The 17,496-nt window shown below is 39.4% G+C and overlaps 1 protein-coding gene across 1 annotated transcript in view; it reads left to right on the top strand.

Moving 5' to 3' along the window:
* ANKFN1 (ankyrin-repeat and fibronectin type III domain containing 1) overlaps window positions 1-17,496 on the top strand; it is a 330,330-nt gene that overhangs the window by 287,878 nt on the left and 24,956 nt on the right. The window contains exons 9-13 of the mRNA XM_011979240.1: window positions 1,843-1,933; window positions 8,385-8,492; window positions 16,175-16,274; window positions 16,572-16,704; window positions 17,180-17,296. Of these exons, the coding sequence (XP_011834630.1) occupies window positions 1,843-1,933; window positions 8,385-8,492; window positions 16,175-16,274; window positions 16,572-16,704; window positions 17,180-17,296 (549 nt within the window). The remainder of the gene's footprint in view (window positions 1-1,842; window positions 1,934-8,384; window positions 8,493-16,174; window positions 16,275-16,571; window positions 16,705-17,179; window positions 17,297-17,496) is intronic.

Here is a 17,496-nt window from a genome sequence, read left to right as displayed (position 1 = left end):
TATGTTTCTCAGTAACCTAAACCAATTTAAATTGTGAATGAAAAACTGGAACAAACTGCACTTACTTGTTTAATATAAACTCAAAAGTTAATTATTTAGAATTATGAATATATGAGCATATGAAATGCAAAAAAATAAAAACGCCTTGTAAATCAGTTCAAACTGGAGCAAACCCTGTATTTCTTTGAGCAATTAAAATGCAAAAGATAAAATTCTTTTTTCTCAAAATATTTTAAAAGTAAAATCAAACCTTTTTCAGTCCAATTCAAATATTTAATATCTTAGGACCTTCAGATTAGGGAAGTAGAGGGATAATTTTGTTCTTATTGTTGTTGTTTTCTTAAAGGTTGATTGATTAAAACAGTTACTTACAAAGTATAATCCTAAAGCCCAGCCTTAAAAAAAATGCATCAGGTTGCATTTCTTCAAGTTTAAACCTGCTTATTCTAATGGAATTTTTGATGCTTGGGTAATCACCACGGAATCCTGACGTTTAGTCCTAATCGCATATCTATACCAGGGGCCAGAACTGTGGATTACCAGAGCAAACAAACCCCTGAGTGGGTGGCCCCCAGAGATGCTATCAGCAGAAGACTGATTCCAACCCTATGGCTCACAAGATGGAAGAGGGCCAGAAGGAACCCTAGGGAATTTTCATTGCTTAAAAGAAAAAGTGATACGGTGATAAAAATGGAAAACTCTCCATAAAGAGTTTCTCTAATATCTGAACTAATTTCCATAGGGATTAAGTTTTTCCACTTGACCGTCTAATGATAGAAACGCAGACACTATTGTAATCATATAAAAGCCTAGGAGTAGATTTACACTTTTACACAATCTCTATAACTTTGAGGGGCATAGAAACCCATTTTCAACTTTAAAAAATGGACTTCCTAACATAGTAAGGTCAATATTTTAAGATCCCTAGAAAAGTCTCTACAAAGATGTGCTTTTTTTTTTTTTTTTTACTTCAAACATCATTTTACGATTTTTACAAGCAATGTTTCATCAAATGCTGGCTTCTCAAATGCCCTTTGGGTTCACTGGAAAAATATATAAAGGCGAAATATAAAATATAAAAACTATACAAAAGATTTTAAAACATGATCAGCCAACAAAAACAATTCCTTAATTCTTAATGTCACAAAAGACCATTAAAGAATATAAGCCATTGTTTTAAGAATGACTTTGAAATTGAATCACATCAAAGAGTTAATTTTTTAAAATGTGTGTGCAGCTGAATGAAGGATGTTTATTGCAGCATAGTTATTTCCCTGCACAAAATGTGGGAACCATCTAAATGTCCACCAATCAGGGACTGGTTAAATACATGATACCGAATATTGGCTCCCAGTGAAATGTATGCAGCCACAAAAAGAACAAGGCAGGTATTTAATGCATTACTCTGAAAAGATGTTTATTATAACTTACTCATTTTCCAAAGCAAGTTGATCACTAAAAGAAGTGATAGCTATTTGCCTATAGGAAGGGGCAAATAAGGAGAATGATGTGAGAGTGGAAACTGCTATTTTTGGTAAACCTTGTAGAACTATGTGACTTTTAAAAATTTATATATAGTTTTAGGGGGGTCAGGAAAAGTCATTATGATAGTTAAATTTTTAAAAGAAGAAAGTGCATAGACACTAAGAGGGGACTTCAAATATGGTTACTGTGACATATAAACATAATAATCAAGAAAAACCAGAATGCTAAAGTATGGGCAACAGAGCTTCAAAGAGATGAAGGAGTTAATCAAACATAGTAATTAAACTCTATGCCCATAGAGTCTAGGGTAAAAATGATCAAATAAAATGCCTGATGCATCATTTCAATACTTTGCAGGGCCAACAGTATTATGTTCAAGTCTCGGCTTACAATATGAAAGGATGGGGACCTGCTCAGACCACGACACCGGCATGTGCCTCTCCTTCTAGTAGGTGTTGGCTGTGAACTCTCTCCAGCACGGTAACAGACTCCAACTGCAACTCCGTCTTCAGGATGCCATTGCTGTTCCCTTCCCCCACTGCTTGCAACCAATAAGACCTTCTCAGGGCAGCATCTGGGCCACATAATGAATGATTCCCCTGCAGAAATGCTCCTGGGGAAGCAGCTTAATGGAGTAAAAGGAGAGGGAATTTGGAAACAGAAAGGCCGAATTTGATACTCATTATGCCTCTTATCATCTGTGTGGCCTTCAAAAGTTGTTTAACAGCCAGGCATGGTGGCTCATGCCTGTAGTCCCAGTTACTAGGGAGGTTGAGGCAGGAAGATCTCTTGAGCCTAAGAGTCAGAGAGTTCGAGGCTATAGTGAGTTATGATCACATCACTGCATTCCAGCCTGGGGGACGGACGGAGACCCTGCCTCTAAAGAAAAAAACAAAACCAAGTCTCTGAGACTCAATTCCATGTCTGTAGAATGAGTCTAACCACACCCGTTCATAGGGTTTTTGTGGGGATGGATCAGATGCCACTGTGGGAGTGGCGGCCTAGAGTACATACAGTTCATTGTAGCTCTCCTCTTCCCTTCCTCACCCGCAGGGCACACATCCATATTCACCTGATAAGAAAATGAAATCTAACAAATCTTACGGATCTGACCCTCTGTCAGAAGAAAAGCTTTCTTACTAACAGCATTCTGCTACCAACCCACAAACATTATCTATGGCATTTGTAGTGGTGACTGAGAAACCCAGCAAAGGCCTTCTGATTCTTTGAGAATTAACAATCTATGTCTGGTATGTTTCAGCATTCTCTATTAGCCAGAAAATTTAATTAGCCAGAATAAATATCTCCAGACATATCATACCATAGATTTTTCTATGTAATGAACCCAGTGCTCCGAATTGTATTTTCATTTTTTAAAAACGCTTTATTAATGTGAGAGTTAAAAGTGATATCATATGTTTCTTGTGAGAGAACAAACTGCCACATCCTTTATGGAACACAGTTTGCTATGTTGTACCAACTGCCTTAAGAAAATCTGTTTCTTTTCACTCCGTAATTCTACATCTAGGACTCTACCCTAAGTAGAAAGAAATGCAAACAAACCAGTCTGTGGCCGGGCGCGGTGGCTCAAGCCTGTAATCCCAGCACTTTGGGAGGCCGAGACGGGCGGATCACGAGGTCAGGAGATCGAGACGATCCTGGCTAACACGGTGAAACCCCGTCTCTACTAAAAAATACAAAAAACTAGCCGGGCGAGGTGGCAGGCGCCTGTAGTCCCAGCTACTCGGGAGAAGATGGAGTTGTAACATTGGTCAGATAATGGCTTGCAGTGAGCTGAGATCTGGCCACTGCACTCCAGCCTGGGCGACAGAGCGAGACTCCGTCAAAAAAAAAAAAAAAAAAAAACCAGTCTGTACAATGGTGTGTAGCAATGCACTCATAAAATGAAGCATCATGTGCGGTAGGGAGAACAAATATCCAATATTAATTTAGTAGTAAAGTATGATATATCTATCTTTATATCCGTAACTACAACCACTAAACATCGTCTTTTTAGAAAACACTCATTGTGTGGAAAAAGAAAAAACTCCTACTGTGTAACTTTTATGTTTTATGTTTTAAAAAAAATGCAAAATGTGGGATTTTTTTTTTCACATGACATTCAACTGTAGGTTTGCATATAATTAGATAGGGTGTGTCCATTGTCTTAATAATTCTCCAAATTTATCAGTAGACATTTGGGTTATGAGATTATGGTCTCTTTTAGTTTTTTAAAATATGTCTGTGTATTTTTTTTTATAACAACCATTTACTCAAGACCAGCCACGAATCAGGCAGTATGTAAAAGGCTTTCACATTCAGTATCTCTTAATCCTTGCAGCAATCTTTCATCATTATTTCTGTATTGTAACTAAGCATCATTGTCACTATCATCTGCATCTCTATCAGCACTGGAGAGAACTTTTATCAGACTCATTATATGGAGGGCATTAATCTAAGTACCTCATATGGATTAACTAATTTAATCTTCCTAACGTACCTCTCAAGGTGATTTTTATTATTAGGCTCATTTTACTGATGAGGGAACTATAAACATAGAGGCATATATACACAGAGCCCAGCATCTGAACTGGGGATCAGGGATGTTGCCTTTCCAAAAGTCACAACACTGGTACATGGCTGAACCAGGATTCCAGCCTGAATTGGTCAAGGCTCTGGCATGTCTCCGAGGCTACAGTAACTACTGCCCTGCTATCAGGCAGACTAAGAGCCAGCCATCCATGCCTGACTACCATCTCTGGGCGGATTCAGATAACTACACCAGGTCAGACAGGGCCTTGGACCACCGATGCCTGAGATCCCTAAGGTCCCTGACTCTCCTGGCATTTGATGACTTCTTCATTCTAGTCTTATTTGGACTAATCACCTTTTTATTTCTAGTCATTTATTTCTAGTTGTCTTTTTACCAATGATTTGCCAGAAACACAAACTGGGGATTCTAAGATTAAGATAAAAGGAACCAATCTCATGTTGGGGATGGCCAGTAGTGTGTGTGTATTATGGGAGGGACAGAAAATGCACAAAAATGCTAGTCTCAGTTGACCTGAAAGTGAGGAGGTGGGTGGGGAACCCCACTCCAAATGCAAGTTCTGATCTCCATATAGATGCATTTGCTGATAAAGTTCAGAGGTTCAGTTTCTATAAACTGCACGTTCCATTCAGACACTATCTGTCACAGCCCATTTGAGGTGCTGTCTCCAGAATGACCACAATAGTTGTTCAGGACTGGGAGGAGTCACTTATTAACTGGTAATTAACATATCAAATAGCCACCACTTTCTAAAATGATATGTTTGATTAGTAGGGATAACTGACAAAGAACTGAAATCCTAACATGTGGTTATAGTTGTTGCAGCCATGCCCTATCGCTTGGGAGGAACAATATAAAAACACTCCTATTTATAAACAGAGTATGACATTGTGATGTAACATATATCGGTATTCAGATATTTACTAGAGGACAATGTATTCTAACATGACAGGGTAATTGGAAATTTGGTAATATGTTCCAGTAGGCTATAAAAACTTTTTTTTAATATTTTCACAAAAGGCCTTAATGTGTTTTTATAGACTTATGTTATATGGTATGGTGCATAATAAGAGAAAAGGACCCAGACAGGCTTGTCTGAGTTACGATCAGGAAAATCCCGATATCGCCAGTGAATGTAAGCTCGGCATTGTGTTGCAGTTGAAGTGTCTCATTACCAGAACAGTGAGCTGTATTATGTGGCACAATCTGCTCTTTTCCTACCACGCTAAGTTTATTCCTGTCAGGTTCCTGATTTCTTAATATATTTTCAATTTTCTCCCTCATCCCTAAAGTCTCCTATTTTATGTAGTCGTCAGAACCTTCCAAACATCTATGAGAAAAACTCATTCTTTCCAAAAACCTTGGCATTATGTCCAGTGCTCGCTCGGGCTGCAATTTAGCATTAGCAATTTTCTAATGTATCATAAAGTCATCAGATGGAGCTCGCCTCTGATGTAATAGGGCTGAAAGAGACAGGCCTATTTCAGCTCTCCTCGCATTGATGGCAGCAGTCACACTCCTTAGAATGCATTAGCATGTTCAGGGACGCGTAGTAATTCAGCCACCTAGGAGTCTTACTCAAACACACAACCTTGCTTATCTGATCATGAGCATGTCAGATGCATTCATCCAACTAAGAGAACAAACTCCTAATGGCCTGTGGGAATCTATGAGAGCAACATTTATTCTCACTGTGCCCCAATTCTGGGGGTGCTAAAAACAATCTAAAGGATACCGAGTGTTTATTTCCTCAAACATTTTTTAACTTCCCAGTAAAAATCCTTTCGTACCTTATCCTAACTGAACACCATCATGCTTCTATTCACAACACCTCACTAACATTTAATGACTCTGCTCTGTGCCCCAGATGGTGCTTTGCTTTCTTAAACCTCAAACTAAAAAGAGACTTAAAAACTCCTGTAATCCCAGCACTTTGGGAGGCCGAGGCAGGTGGATCACGTGAGGTAAGAGTTCAAGAGCAGTCTGGACAACATGGTGAAACCCCGTCTCTACTAAAAATACAAAAATTAGCCGGGCGTGGTGGCACACGCCTGTGGTCCCAGCTACTAGGGAGGCTGAGGCAGGAGAATCGCTTGAACTCAGGAGGCGGAGGTTGCAGTGAGTCAAGATTGCGCCACTGCACTCCAGCCTAGGCAATAGAATGAGACTCCGTCTCAAAACGAAAAAACAAAAACAGAAACCTCACTTTACAGGCCAGGCCCACGGTGGCTCATGCCTGTAATCCTAGCACTTTGGGAAGCCAAGGCAGGTGGATCACTTGAGGTCAGAAGTTCGCGACCAGCCTAGCCAACATGGTGAAACCCTGTCTCTACTAAAGCTACAAAAATTAGCCGGGCCTGCTGGTACACACCTGTAGTCCTAGCTACTCGGGAGACTGAGGCAGGAGAATCACTTGAACCTGGGAGGCAGGGGTTGTGGTGAGCCAAGATTGTGCCACTGCACCCCAGCCTGAGTGACAGAGAGAGACTGTTTCTCAGAAAAAAAGGAAAAGAAAAACCTCACTTTACAAAGAAAAAATCTGAGGCAAAGAGAAATTAAGTCATGGTTCTTGACCACAAGGAACAAAGACTCTACAAAAGGTACCTATGCCAATTCCCTGTCTCCAGCATTGACCACAATTAAGCCACATCACACAAACGCCAACCAAGCTTCTGACCTTCCTTCCCAAGAGAAAATAGAAAAATAAAAATCATGTCCATGGTATATGAAATGAGCAATATATTGAGGGTCAGGAGATGTTATTATTGCCCTGGCTGTGCCACTAAAAAGCTGAGTCATATACAACTGGATTGGTTATATCAGTCCCGGTCTTCTGAAAAGTAAAATAAAGACAGGTACATGGGGGAGGGTGGAAAGGAAGAAGGATCAGAAAATCGCTGAGGCCCCCTTCTTCATAGGTAATCATCTGATAGGGTAAGAAATGGTGTTTCCGTCATGAATTCCCTTCCTTTTAAGTTATATTTACAGAATGCCTATCATGTACTAGGCATTGTGCCAGATACCTAAGATATCTCTCATTTAATCCTCACAAGTATCCTGCAAAGTAGATACTATCCTCATTTTTTCATGTTAGGAAGTAGAGGCCCTGTTGGTATAAGTAACTTGCCTGCAGACACTGAGCTAGGAATTGGAGGAGCCAGGATTCACACCTGTGTTTACCTGACTTCGGAACCCATGGTCCTCCTAACTATGCTATATGCCCGGGCCTTGGATGAACCACTATGGAATGCTTTTACATAACTTTAACTGTCATGATATCTACTTAAGTTTCTGAATGAAAGAGACCCCATATTTCAAAATAAATCTGTGGGGGAAGGAGTTTGAAACTTGTTCAACTAGAATTTAAGCCCAAGATATACTCATTAACTAACTGGCTTTTCTGGGGAAGAATGACTAGCAATTTTACCAAAAGCATCTTCACTAAGAAGGACATCAAGTTGCTGCTTTCTGTTTTTTCCTCCAGAAAGGAAAACTGGAGGAAAGAAAATAGAAGGAAGAAGGGATGGACTCTGAAATGACTGACCTGCTGAAAAAAAAAAAAAAATCAAGAGTTGGAGACAGCAGAATTACAATCTTGACATTAGTCCCATATGGGTTATTACTCTTGATATCATTATAGCTAAACGGAATGAAAACAGAAGGGGGAGAAAAATCTCAGTGGGTATTGCAATTTAAATTTGCCTTGTAAGCTAATACTGTATATTTAGAGACTGAGCAGACAGGGTGGTTGGTGGCTCAGAGTATGTGCAGGGGCTGCTGTGCCAGCTAACCAAAGCAGACATTCATTAGAGCAAAATGTAGATTTCCATTTCTTGGCATCTGACATGGGCTCTTTCCTTGGAAAGAAATGTCAATTTGGCCAAAAGTGTGAAACCTACAATAAAAGCACTGGGACTGTGGATTTCATCTAGTCTGCACATTCCCACCCCTTTCTTTCCTACTGTGAAAATCCAGTTGAGACTTGGGGTGCTCAGTGGAGAGATGGCAGAGGAACTGGTTAGGATATAGAAGGCTAAAAGGGGAGAAGGGGTTGGAAGAGGTGAGATTGGACTCCCAAATTCCTGTTTTCTTTTGGCCTTCAATTACCATTTTCTCTTGCCCTAAGACTGCTCGACACAAGAAACCAACCACAATTACTGTTTTGCACAGAGCTCTGAACAATGGCAGCTTCCAAATCCTTAGCATCGCCCGCTTGCTCTGCATGTGCGGGATACTCATCCGCGGAGTCTGTGGGTAGTATGAGCAAAACTCCGGCTCCTGAGGCAGGGCAAGGAAGAGGCCTCCCCTGCTTTAAAATTTCACTCTGTTTATTTCTTTTGTTCAATAGACTGGAAAGACTATGACGACAGAGAGCCCAGACACAAGGGACAGAGTGAAGTTTTGGAAGGTCTGCTGCAGCAGGTCCGAGCCCTTCATCAGCATTACAGTTGCCGGGGTAAGGATAAAAATCTGTGCCGGGCCATCAGCTGAGGTCTCGGTGGCGCCGGTAATTTTAGCAGTTTCCTAACTGGGTCATACCTTCTCATTCATCAGGGAGAGAGATATTAATATTTGTACATCTGGAATCACTTTACAGCACTATCTTGCTTTAACCCTTCAGAAGAGACTTCTCTCTCCTTCCCTCCCTTCCTTTCCCTCTCCCTCTGTCCGAACGGTTTGAAAACAAGCACAAGAAAAACAACAGCTGCCGTGAGTTCCCTTCTCTCGGAATTGTCCCTTCACAAGACTCCTCAGTGGGGCTAGCTCTTTGGGATATTCACCCAAAAACATTTTGCCTCCAAGGAAAATCCCCTGAGTATCCCTATAGGAACCAAACCAATTATAATAACAATAATAATAATAAACCTCCATATTTATTAATAATATAGTTTACGATGCAATCTCACACCCAGTATCTCATGTTCATCCTCATTTTGGCAATTACCACTGAGGCTAAGTGGTGTTCCCCAAGGTCACAGTGCCAGGAAAAGACAGAATCAGGACTCCAAGCTGGATTTTTCTGGTTCTAAGTCCAGTCTTCCTGACACGCTTCATTTTTGTCCCGCATCCTTACATCAGGACTGGGTACTGAACTGTAACCTCCTCCTGAATTTTAATCTTCCTCTGCACCACTGCTTACAGGAAAGTAGAGCACATATTCCCTAGACTTTTACCAGCTACACCCAGAGAATCTCTGAGAAGGCTTTAAAAGCTTCTTTTCTACTCGGGCTGCTCAATTGGGACAGGGTCAGATTTCTGATCTGTGTAACGATTCGTGGAAGAGGTACTTAGTTTTATTTGGAGAATTAAAGCCTACATAAAGTTTTCATTTTCCATGCCCCCATCAGATCTCTAACTGCATTGTGCTCTGTAGATTTAGGGCACTGCTGGAACAGCTGGGTAAGAAATCCACTATTGTGGAGGATCTCTTGAGCCCAGGAGTTCGAGGCTGCAGTGAGTTATGATCATGCCACTGTGTTCCAGCCTGGGCAACAGGGCAAGACTCTGTCTCTAAAAATAACAATTTTTTAAAAGAAAAAAAAATCCACAATTGAAACTAAGAGATACTCACTGAGTTTGAGCTTGCTATAGAGAAATCATACTGAGCGTTAGTAAAAGGTTGTTCCCAATTACTACATAGCTATCACAGTAGGGTCCTTCAGCAATGTAGGCTCTAGCTAGAAATGAGGACAAGTGTTTGCAAGAAAATAATATTCTTCTAGTGACGAGTTCATTAGGATATGTAAATATGCATGGAGTAGCTCTGAAACCCAAGTGGGATTTCCCTTCCCAGATCTCTAAGAAGTCTTTACCCAGACCAGGACCTTCAGTATATTCCACACTGACTGAAGCCTACTTAATTTTCGGTTATTGAGGGCTCATTTAACCAGGCCAGTTGTTACCAAAGCTCCTTTCTCATCTTCTGCCTCTCCATCACATCCCTGCCCATTGGTTCCTGTGTGACAGCAAAGGCAACAAAGCAAGTGGACAGATGATTCTTGGAAAATCATAAGCCACTGTGTGTTTGGTCTTGATCAGAAGGGGAAAAGCTGAAACTACTCGTGAGAATGAGAGTTTTTTTAATATTGTCTGAGGATTGATGCTCTCCCTATTACCACTGGATTCCTATCTAATAATCAAAAAATTATTTCCTAGATGGCCCAATTGTTTCTATAGTTTCCATCCAACTTCTGTCATGTACATGCTTTTCCCCCAGAGGAATGTAAATCTGCACACAATATCAGGAAAGATTTAAGTAAGGCATGAGGTAGAACTTTCCAACAAAGAAGAATATATTTTATATGAAATATACTCTGGACACTTAAACAGTGCTCAAAGTATGTTCCAAAGATCAGTGGTCCAATAATATGCTCAGCTGAAAAAGGTTCTCTTGTCACGTAAGTTTTGGAAATGTTGAATTCTACATCTTCTCTTAGAAATTTAAAATATACTTTAGAATATTAAAGACTCCAATAAAGAGACATATCACATTTGCTTAAACAAGCATTTTCCAAACTTCTTTAGCCATGTAAAACTTTTTCACAGTATCGGTATTCCAAAGCACAAATTTTGGGAAATGCTGACTTATAATATGCCAAAATAAATTACCTCGCACACACACACACAAAGAATGAATCTAAGATGATTTAACATAACCCTAAGTACAGAAGGATAAATGAAGGATAATATATGTATTACTTACAGAGAATTACCAAATTATTATTCATTATTTTTTATTATTACAACATTTTTATTTAAAATATTCAAATACATTGAAATACTAAGTGGTTTCTTGGGGACATAAACTTTTACCAACTTTACAATTAGAAAAAGTAATTATTTCAGATTCCAATTCTACCACTTACAAGCTGTTCATTACTGGGAAGAGCATTTCACCACTCTGATCCACAGCCTCTTGATCAGCAAAGTCAGGATAATATTACCTATCTTGCAGGATTGCTATGAAGAGTAAATTAGGTGCATTAAATTCACCTAATGCAGTCTTTACCTGGCAAACTATGGCTTACTTTTCTCCCATTGAGAATGGAGCCACTGTCCATCCTCAGCACTTTATGGATATTCCCTAGAATTGAAGTGTAATTGGTAACTGAACTGTAATGACCCTCTAATGACTCACTAACTATACAACATATTCCAAATATGGGAGTAATAATAAAAATCACTTCTCCTACTAAACTCCTAAATAAGAGGTACCGACATCTACATTAATTTCTACATTTTGGCTAAAGAACTGGCCAAAGCCGATCTGCATGCTTAGCACTGGGATGAAAATTCGAGGGAGATGTTAAGCTAACTTCATTGTTCACAAGGTGAGTACACTGGCATACATAATGAATTACAATATTAAAACAGCAATCATGTTCATCATAGCAATATCCTATAGGGATGAATTTATATTATTATCCAATTATTCAACCTGCAAAACAATATTAACTGGAACCCTGCCTACTATGTAATTTGTAGGTCACATAGTAGGGGCTAGACATGCCAACATGAATGAAGTAAACTCCTATGCTCCATGCACTTACAAGCTAGGGAACTACTGCATTCAGAGTATAGAAAATGAACTGTTGCTCCAGAGCTCCAAACCAAGCAGAGAAGAACAGTAGAGAAGCCGCAAGGTTCTTAGGAGAAAAGTTAGTTTAGACCATGTGTCAGTCAAGGTGAACCCTACTATGTTACAGTAACCAAATGATTCCCCAAACCTTTCTCTCTCCCTCATGCTATGCATTTTCCACTGATCAGTGGGAGTCCTTCTGTGTTGTTATCATCCTCTCTCTGGAAATATTTGCCAGCAACCATAGGAGAGAGGAAAAAAACTCTTGAAGGTCTCATATGGGCAAGACTTTCTGCATGTTATTACACCCAAAACTCATCGGCCAGAGGTGGTCACATGGCCCCATTCAACCACAAGGGCTCCAAAGTACAGTTTTACCATGTGACCAGACCTAGAATATTTAATGCTTGCATGTGCCCTTTTCCCAGCTGGTAGTAGTATTTCTTATTTTTCTCTTTTTATTTTTAGTCTGATTTTTTTAGTTTAATCTTCATTTTTATGTAAGCTATATATAACTATAATGTGTCTCTGAAGCCAGACTGCGTGAGTTCAAATCTGGGCTGTACTTTTACTCTTGCTGGCTGTGTGACCTTGAGCAAACTGCCTAAACAACTCTGTGCTTCATTTCTCTCATCTCTAAAATGCAGATAATAATTATATATACCTCATTCATTCATTGTTTAAGGATTGAATGACTTCAGTAAAACACTTAAAACAGTTTTAATGTTTTCTTAAAAGCAATTTCTTCCTTCTTCCATTTTCTTCCTCCCCAAAGATAACCTCTTAACCTTTAGCTAATTCTTTTAGTATTTTCCCCATATCTCTAAATAACATGCTCATATTTCTAATTATGTTTTTCAGTTTTAGTCATTACCTCACTAAAGAAAGTAATGATGCATCTCTTTTTACCCTACCCCTCCCTTCTTTGCATGCATAGTTCCTATCATCTCAATCTCCAAATATATGTATATTGAATTTTAGTAAGATCAGTATTTACTGTTTACATTATAATGACAAATTATATGATTATTTTCCTTTCCTGTATAGCTTTTTGTTTTCCCTGAGTTAACAACCATTTATTGTGCATTTGCTTGTTTTTCTCTATGGCTATAATAATTAATCCCCAAACTATTCTCAAATTGGATCAGTCTTCTCTCAATATAATCAGATGCTTTAGGTGTTTCTATTGCCTCTTCTTAAGGAAACATTCATGGAGTCCTCTGTCCTGCTCCAGTCTAGACTGGTCACTGGTTGCCTAGTGTGCAACTGTCACCCTTGGATTGCCTTTTACCACGGTATTGAGGACTCTTCTTATCACTCTCCAGTATTGGGTTCCTTCTTTCTGTATCGCATGGTGGAGCTTTCCCCCTAGCAGCATCCTGAAAGGGGGCTTGGGAACTAATATTTGGAGACATTGTATATCTAAAGGTGTATTTATTCTACTTAACATTTATTCAAGGTTTTGGATGAGTATAGAATTCTTGGTTGAAATCCTTTTTTTCGTATTTTGAAGGTATTGTTTCATTGTTTTCCAGCTTTCAGGACTAAATCTGATGTCATTCTAATTCCAGAGGTTCTATATGAAACCTTTTTTTCCCCTATTTGGAAGATTTTAAGTTTTCTTTTGACTCCAATGTTCTAAAATTTCACAGTGATGTACTAAGGCATCTGTTATCTGTTATACTGGGCACCTGGAAAGTCCTTTCAACATGAAAAGTTATACCCTTTAATTGTGAGACATTTTCTTAAATTACTTCTTTAAGTATTTCTTTGCCTTCTTTTCCTCTCCTCCATCTTACTAGAACTCTTGTTATTCAGATTTTGGTTCTCCTACATTCGTCCTTTAATTTTCTTTTCTTTTTTTCTTCTGCTTTCCATCCTTACATCCTTTTGCCTTACTTTCTTGGAGATTTCATCAGCTTTAATTGCTAAGCCTTCTATTGGGTTTCTCAGCTTTTGACAACATGTTTTTAATTGCCAGTGCTCTCTTTTGTCCTCTGGTTCTTTTTCTAGACTCTTACTCTGTTTATAAGGATGCAAGTCTTCTCTTACTTCTCAGAATATTAATGGCAGGCTTTGTTTCATTTTATATTTTCTTTTCTCAGAATAATCTTTCTTTTGTGTAAATTCGTCTTTTGTTCACTAATTTTTGGCCTTTGTATTTCATGTTAGATGCTTTTCTCAACTGCCTGGTGATCCTTCAATGAATACTCAGATTTCAGAGAAGGGAAACAATAGCCATTGGGAAGCTCTGAGCACACGCATAGGGCTCTTTACTTACAGGATTCATTGTAAGGTGACCTGGTACCACCTTTCCATTGGGATATTCCCAATGTCAGAATCTTTGGGTAGGTTCTCTTAGGCTGGTCAAATTTTCCACAGAAGTTTCTTCCAGTGTCCTGCTTGGAAGGTAGAAGTTTGGACACCAGTGTTCTGAGAACTCAATAGGGAAATGTTATGTATAAAAACTTATGCATAAATCTGCCCAGTTGGGGTACACTACCACCATCATCAGTACCCCATTTTCAACACTACCTGGTGTCTCCCATTCCAGAGATGCCTGTTGTTGTTCTTTTGGGTTTTTGTTTGTTTATCTGTTGACTTCCAGAGAACAAGCCACTAGCTTTCTTCTAGAGTGGGGAAGAGGTATGTGTCCAGTCATATAACAAGGGAGGAGATCAAGAAGTCTAACTATTTTTTTAACAGACTTCCACAAATTCTTCTGGTGTTTAGCTCACACTCACCCCTCACTTTGAGCAGTCCATGGAGACCATGGAGTGAATCAGATCACTTCTGAACTTTCTCCACTGCTGCCTTCGACTTCATCTGTCTAAGTCTTAAATCTTTCTATCCATCTGCTTTCCAGCTACTGAAATTTACTAACTTTTGTCTCCTTTTCCATCACTTTGTCTTTTAAAATTTATGTTGTTTCCTTCTTTTCTTAATTTCTACTCTGCTTTTAGTGAGGTTTAGGGAAAGGGCAGTATGTAACAAACATGTTCACTCTTGCATATTTAACTGGAAGTCCCAGCAGCATTATTTCCAAGCAGCCAAACTCATGTTCAAGTCAGAAAAAAAGAATGATTTTGCTGTGTTCTGCAAGGAATAACCATTACCAACACAAGCTTGAAACTGGCATGAACGCTTGTGTCAGTCAGCTGTTCCTATATAATCATAACCAAAGACACACTGGCCTTCCGTCATGGGCCACCTGCCCAGGCTTCTATGCCTAACAGCAGTGATATGGACCATATTCTCGTCTCCAGTGACATGTCTGTCAGCAGTCTGGTGGTGATGCCAACAACCTCAGCTTCCCTTCATTACATAGAATATGAGAGTTACAATAGTGATAATGTAGTCCAGCTCCGCGCAATATTATTTGCAAAGGCTGTTATAGGAAGTATAGGAAGTCTACTACCTTTATTAGGGCAAGCTCCATGTTATAAGCAGAAGACCTGAACAGAGGCAATGAATTATTTGCTTACCACTGTAGCTGCAGAGTCTGATGCATAGTAGTGCCCCCAATAAATATTTGTCCAATTAATGAATGTCTGTTTTCCCAGGTACTCACTTTTTGCGCAATTCATTTCACTTCTCAGCCTCAGTTTCTTCTTCTGAATAATGAGGATGATAATCATACCCGTCCCTATACCCATTTTTGTAAACCAACATACACAATGAAGAAAAAAACTGTTCCAGAATGCTAGCAGTGGTTATATAGAAGTGAAGAGATGATATGGGTGGGGTTTTGCTCTTTTTTTTTTCTATTCTCCAGACTTTCTGTAATGTGCTTATAATAATTTTATAATGAAAAAAATTAATGGAATATGTAGACTTACAGGGAATGCTTTAGCAGCATTGAGAATTATATGAATATTAGAAGGCAATTGCGGGAGTAGGGAGAAGGGCAAAGGAGTTGATTACATGTCTTTTTATCCTACCTTAAAATAAATCAAAAATTTCCAAGCAAAGAGTATCAACAGAACACACAGGTGGTCTCCTCTGCAGTTATAAATACTATTTATCTCCAGCATTTTTGAGGAGTTGTTCATTGAGTTAACTACTGGCATCTCAAGATACAAGAGGTTTTTTGTTTTGTTTTGTTTTGTTTTTTGATACGGAGTCTCACTCTATCGCCCAGGCTGGAGTGCACTGGCGCGATCTCGGCTCACTGCAACCTCTGCCTCCTGGGTTCAAGCGATTATCCTGCTTCAGCCTCCTGAGTAGCTGTGATTACAGACACATGCCACCATGCCCAGCTAATTTGTGTATTTTTAGTAGAGACAGGGTTTCACCATATTGGTCAGGCTGGTCTTGAACTTCTGACCTCGTGATCTGCCCCCTTCAGCCTCCCAAAGTGCTGGGATTACCAGTGAGAGCCACCATGCCCGGCCACAAGAGCTTCTTATAGGCATGAACGAGCAGAATGCCTACATGAACCTGAGGATAAGTGACACTAAAGGGATGGGGGAGGGGAAGGCAGGAAGGTAGGAAGACAGAATTGGGTGTGTTGATCTGCCCAGTGGAATTTATACTGTATTTTTTAAAATACATTCCAGAAAGTACAAAATTACAAACCACAGGCCGCAAGCAGTCAGTCTCAAGGAGCCTGAAACACCTGTTCCATTCCTCAAACAAGTTTGTGAAGACCTTAAAACGGTGGGTTCTATGTAGTTTTTTCAGGAAATCTTAACTTTTCAAGAATGCGCTGATTTTGGTTCTGAGTGGAAACTTGGTAGAAATTTCTTTTTTGTGTTCAAAAGAATAAAGTTCACTTTTCTCCTGAGAATTTGTGCAAGACAGTAATTTTCTCTCTGAGTTGTAACTAGTGAACTTGTGATGCTTAGAAGGAGTGTGTTCCTAGGTATATTTTAAATTCGTCTTTTATCACATCCAAAACAAATATTTTTCCAAGATGGTTGAGGACAATACTTTTATTTTCCTTTTTCTTTTTAGGGGACTCTACATAGCCGTTATATTTTATTATAAAGACAATATCTTAGTCACCAATGAAGACCAAGTACCAATTGTTGAAATAGATGACTCTCACACCAGTTCTATTACACCAGATTTTCTGTGGTTCACGAAGGTATACTAAGTTCTGATTTCATTTTTCTCTACTTTGTACCAATGTTGCTGCACACAAATCTCTGAAACATTAGTTGAGGGGTCTCCAGCGATCAAAGTTTTGGAGTAGAAATAAAGTATCTCAAAGGTCCTTTTCAGCCCTCGCATGCCCTATGTCGTATTTAAAAAAGCACCAAAGTAACATGTACACTACATTTTCAAAGCAAAGAGGCTTGCATCCCATCACAATGTGTCTCCACTGTTCTGAGTTATGGGATCATTTGGCAAAGACTAAAATGTGGATCTGACCGTTTCATTAGCATTCAGATCTTTTTCCAATTGGACAGAGATCAAAAAGTTGTTTCGTGTGTGTCTGAAAATGGACTGGAGAATAAACATCAGGGGTCAGATTTCTTTCTCCCTGCTTTGCTTTGATGCCACAACCTAAATCATGTACTGGCTTGGACGATGACATGACTGTGTGCCTTCTTTTGCAGCTGTCTTGTATGTGGGAAGATATAAGGTGGCTGAGACAAAGCGTACCAATATCCTCATCCTCATCCACAGTGCTGCAAACTCGGCAGAAGATGCTTTCAGCAACAGCACAGCTACAGGTAAGGGACCAGGTTTCAACCCAGGCCCCCAAGGAAAATACTTTGAACGTGGAAAATTCAGTTACCAGTCCCACCTAGAAAGGGAAATGTGGGCTCCCTTCTCTTTCAGACCCCTAAGAATATGAAGTTTTCTTGAACAGCTGGAGCTGCATCCCTGTAGGTGTGCAGGTTTCATGTAGCAAAACTGTACCTTTAGCAAT

This window comes from Mandrillus leucophaeus, unplaced genomic scaffold (assembly GCF_000951045.1).
Source record: "Mandrillus leucophaeus isolate KB7577 unplaced genomic scaffold, Mleu.le_1.0 Scaffold20, whole genome shotgun sequence".
NCBI lineage: Eukaryota > Metazoa > Chordata > Mammalia > Primates > Cercopithecidae > Mandrillus > Mandrillus leucophaeus.
The sequence above is the reverse complement of the archived record's forward strand: the minus strand, read 5'-3'. Positions and strand labels throughout refer to the sequence as shown.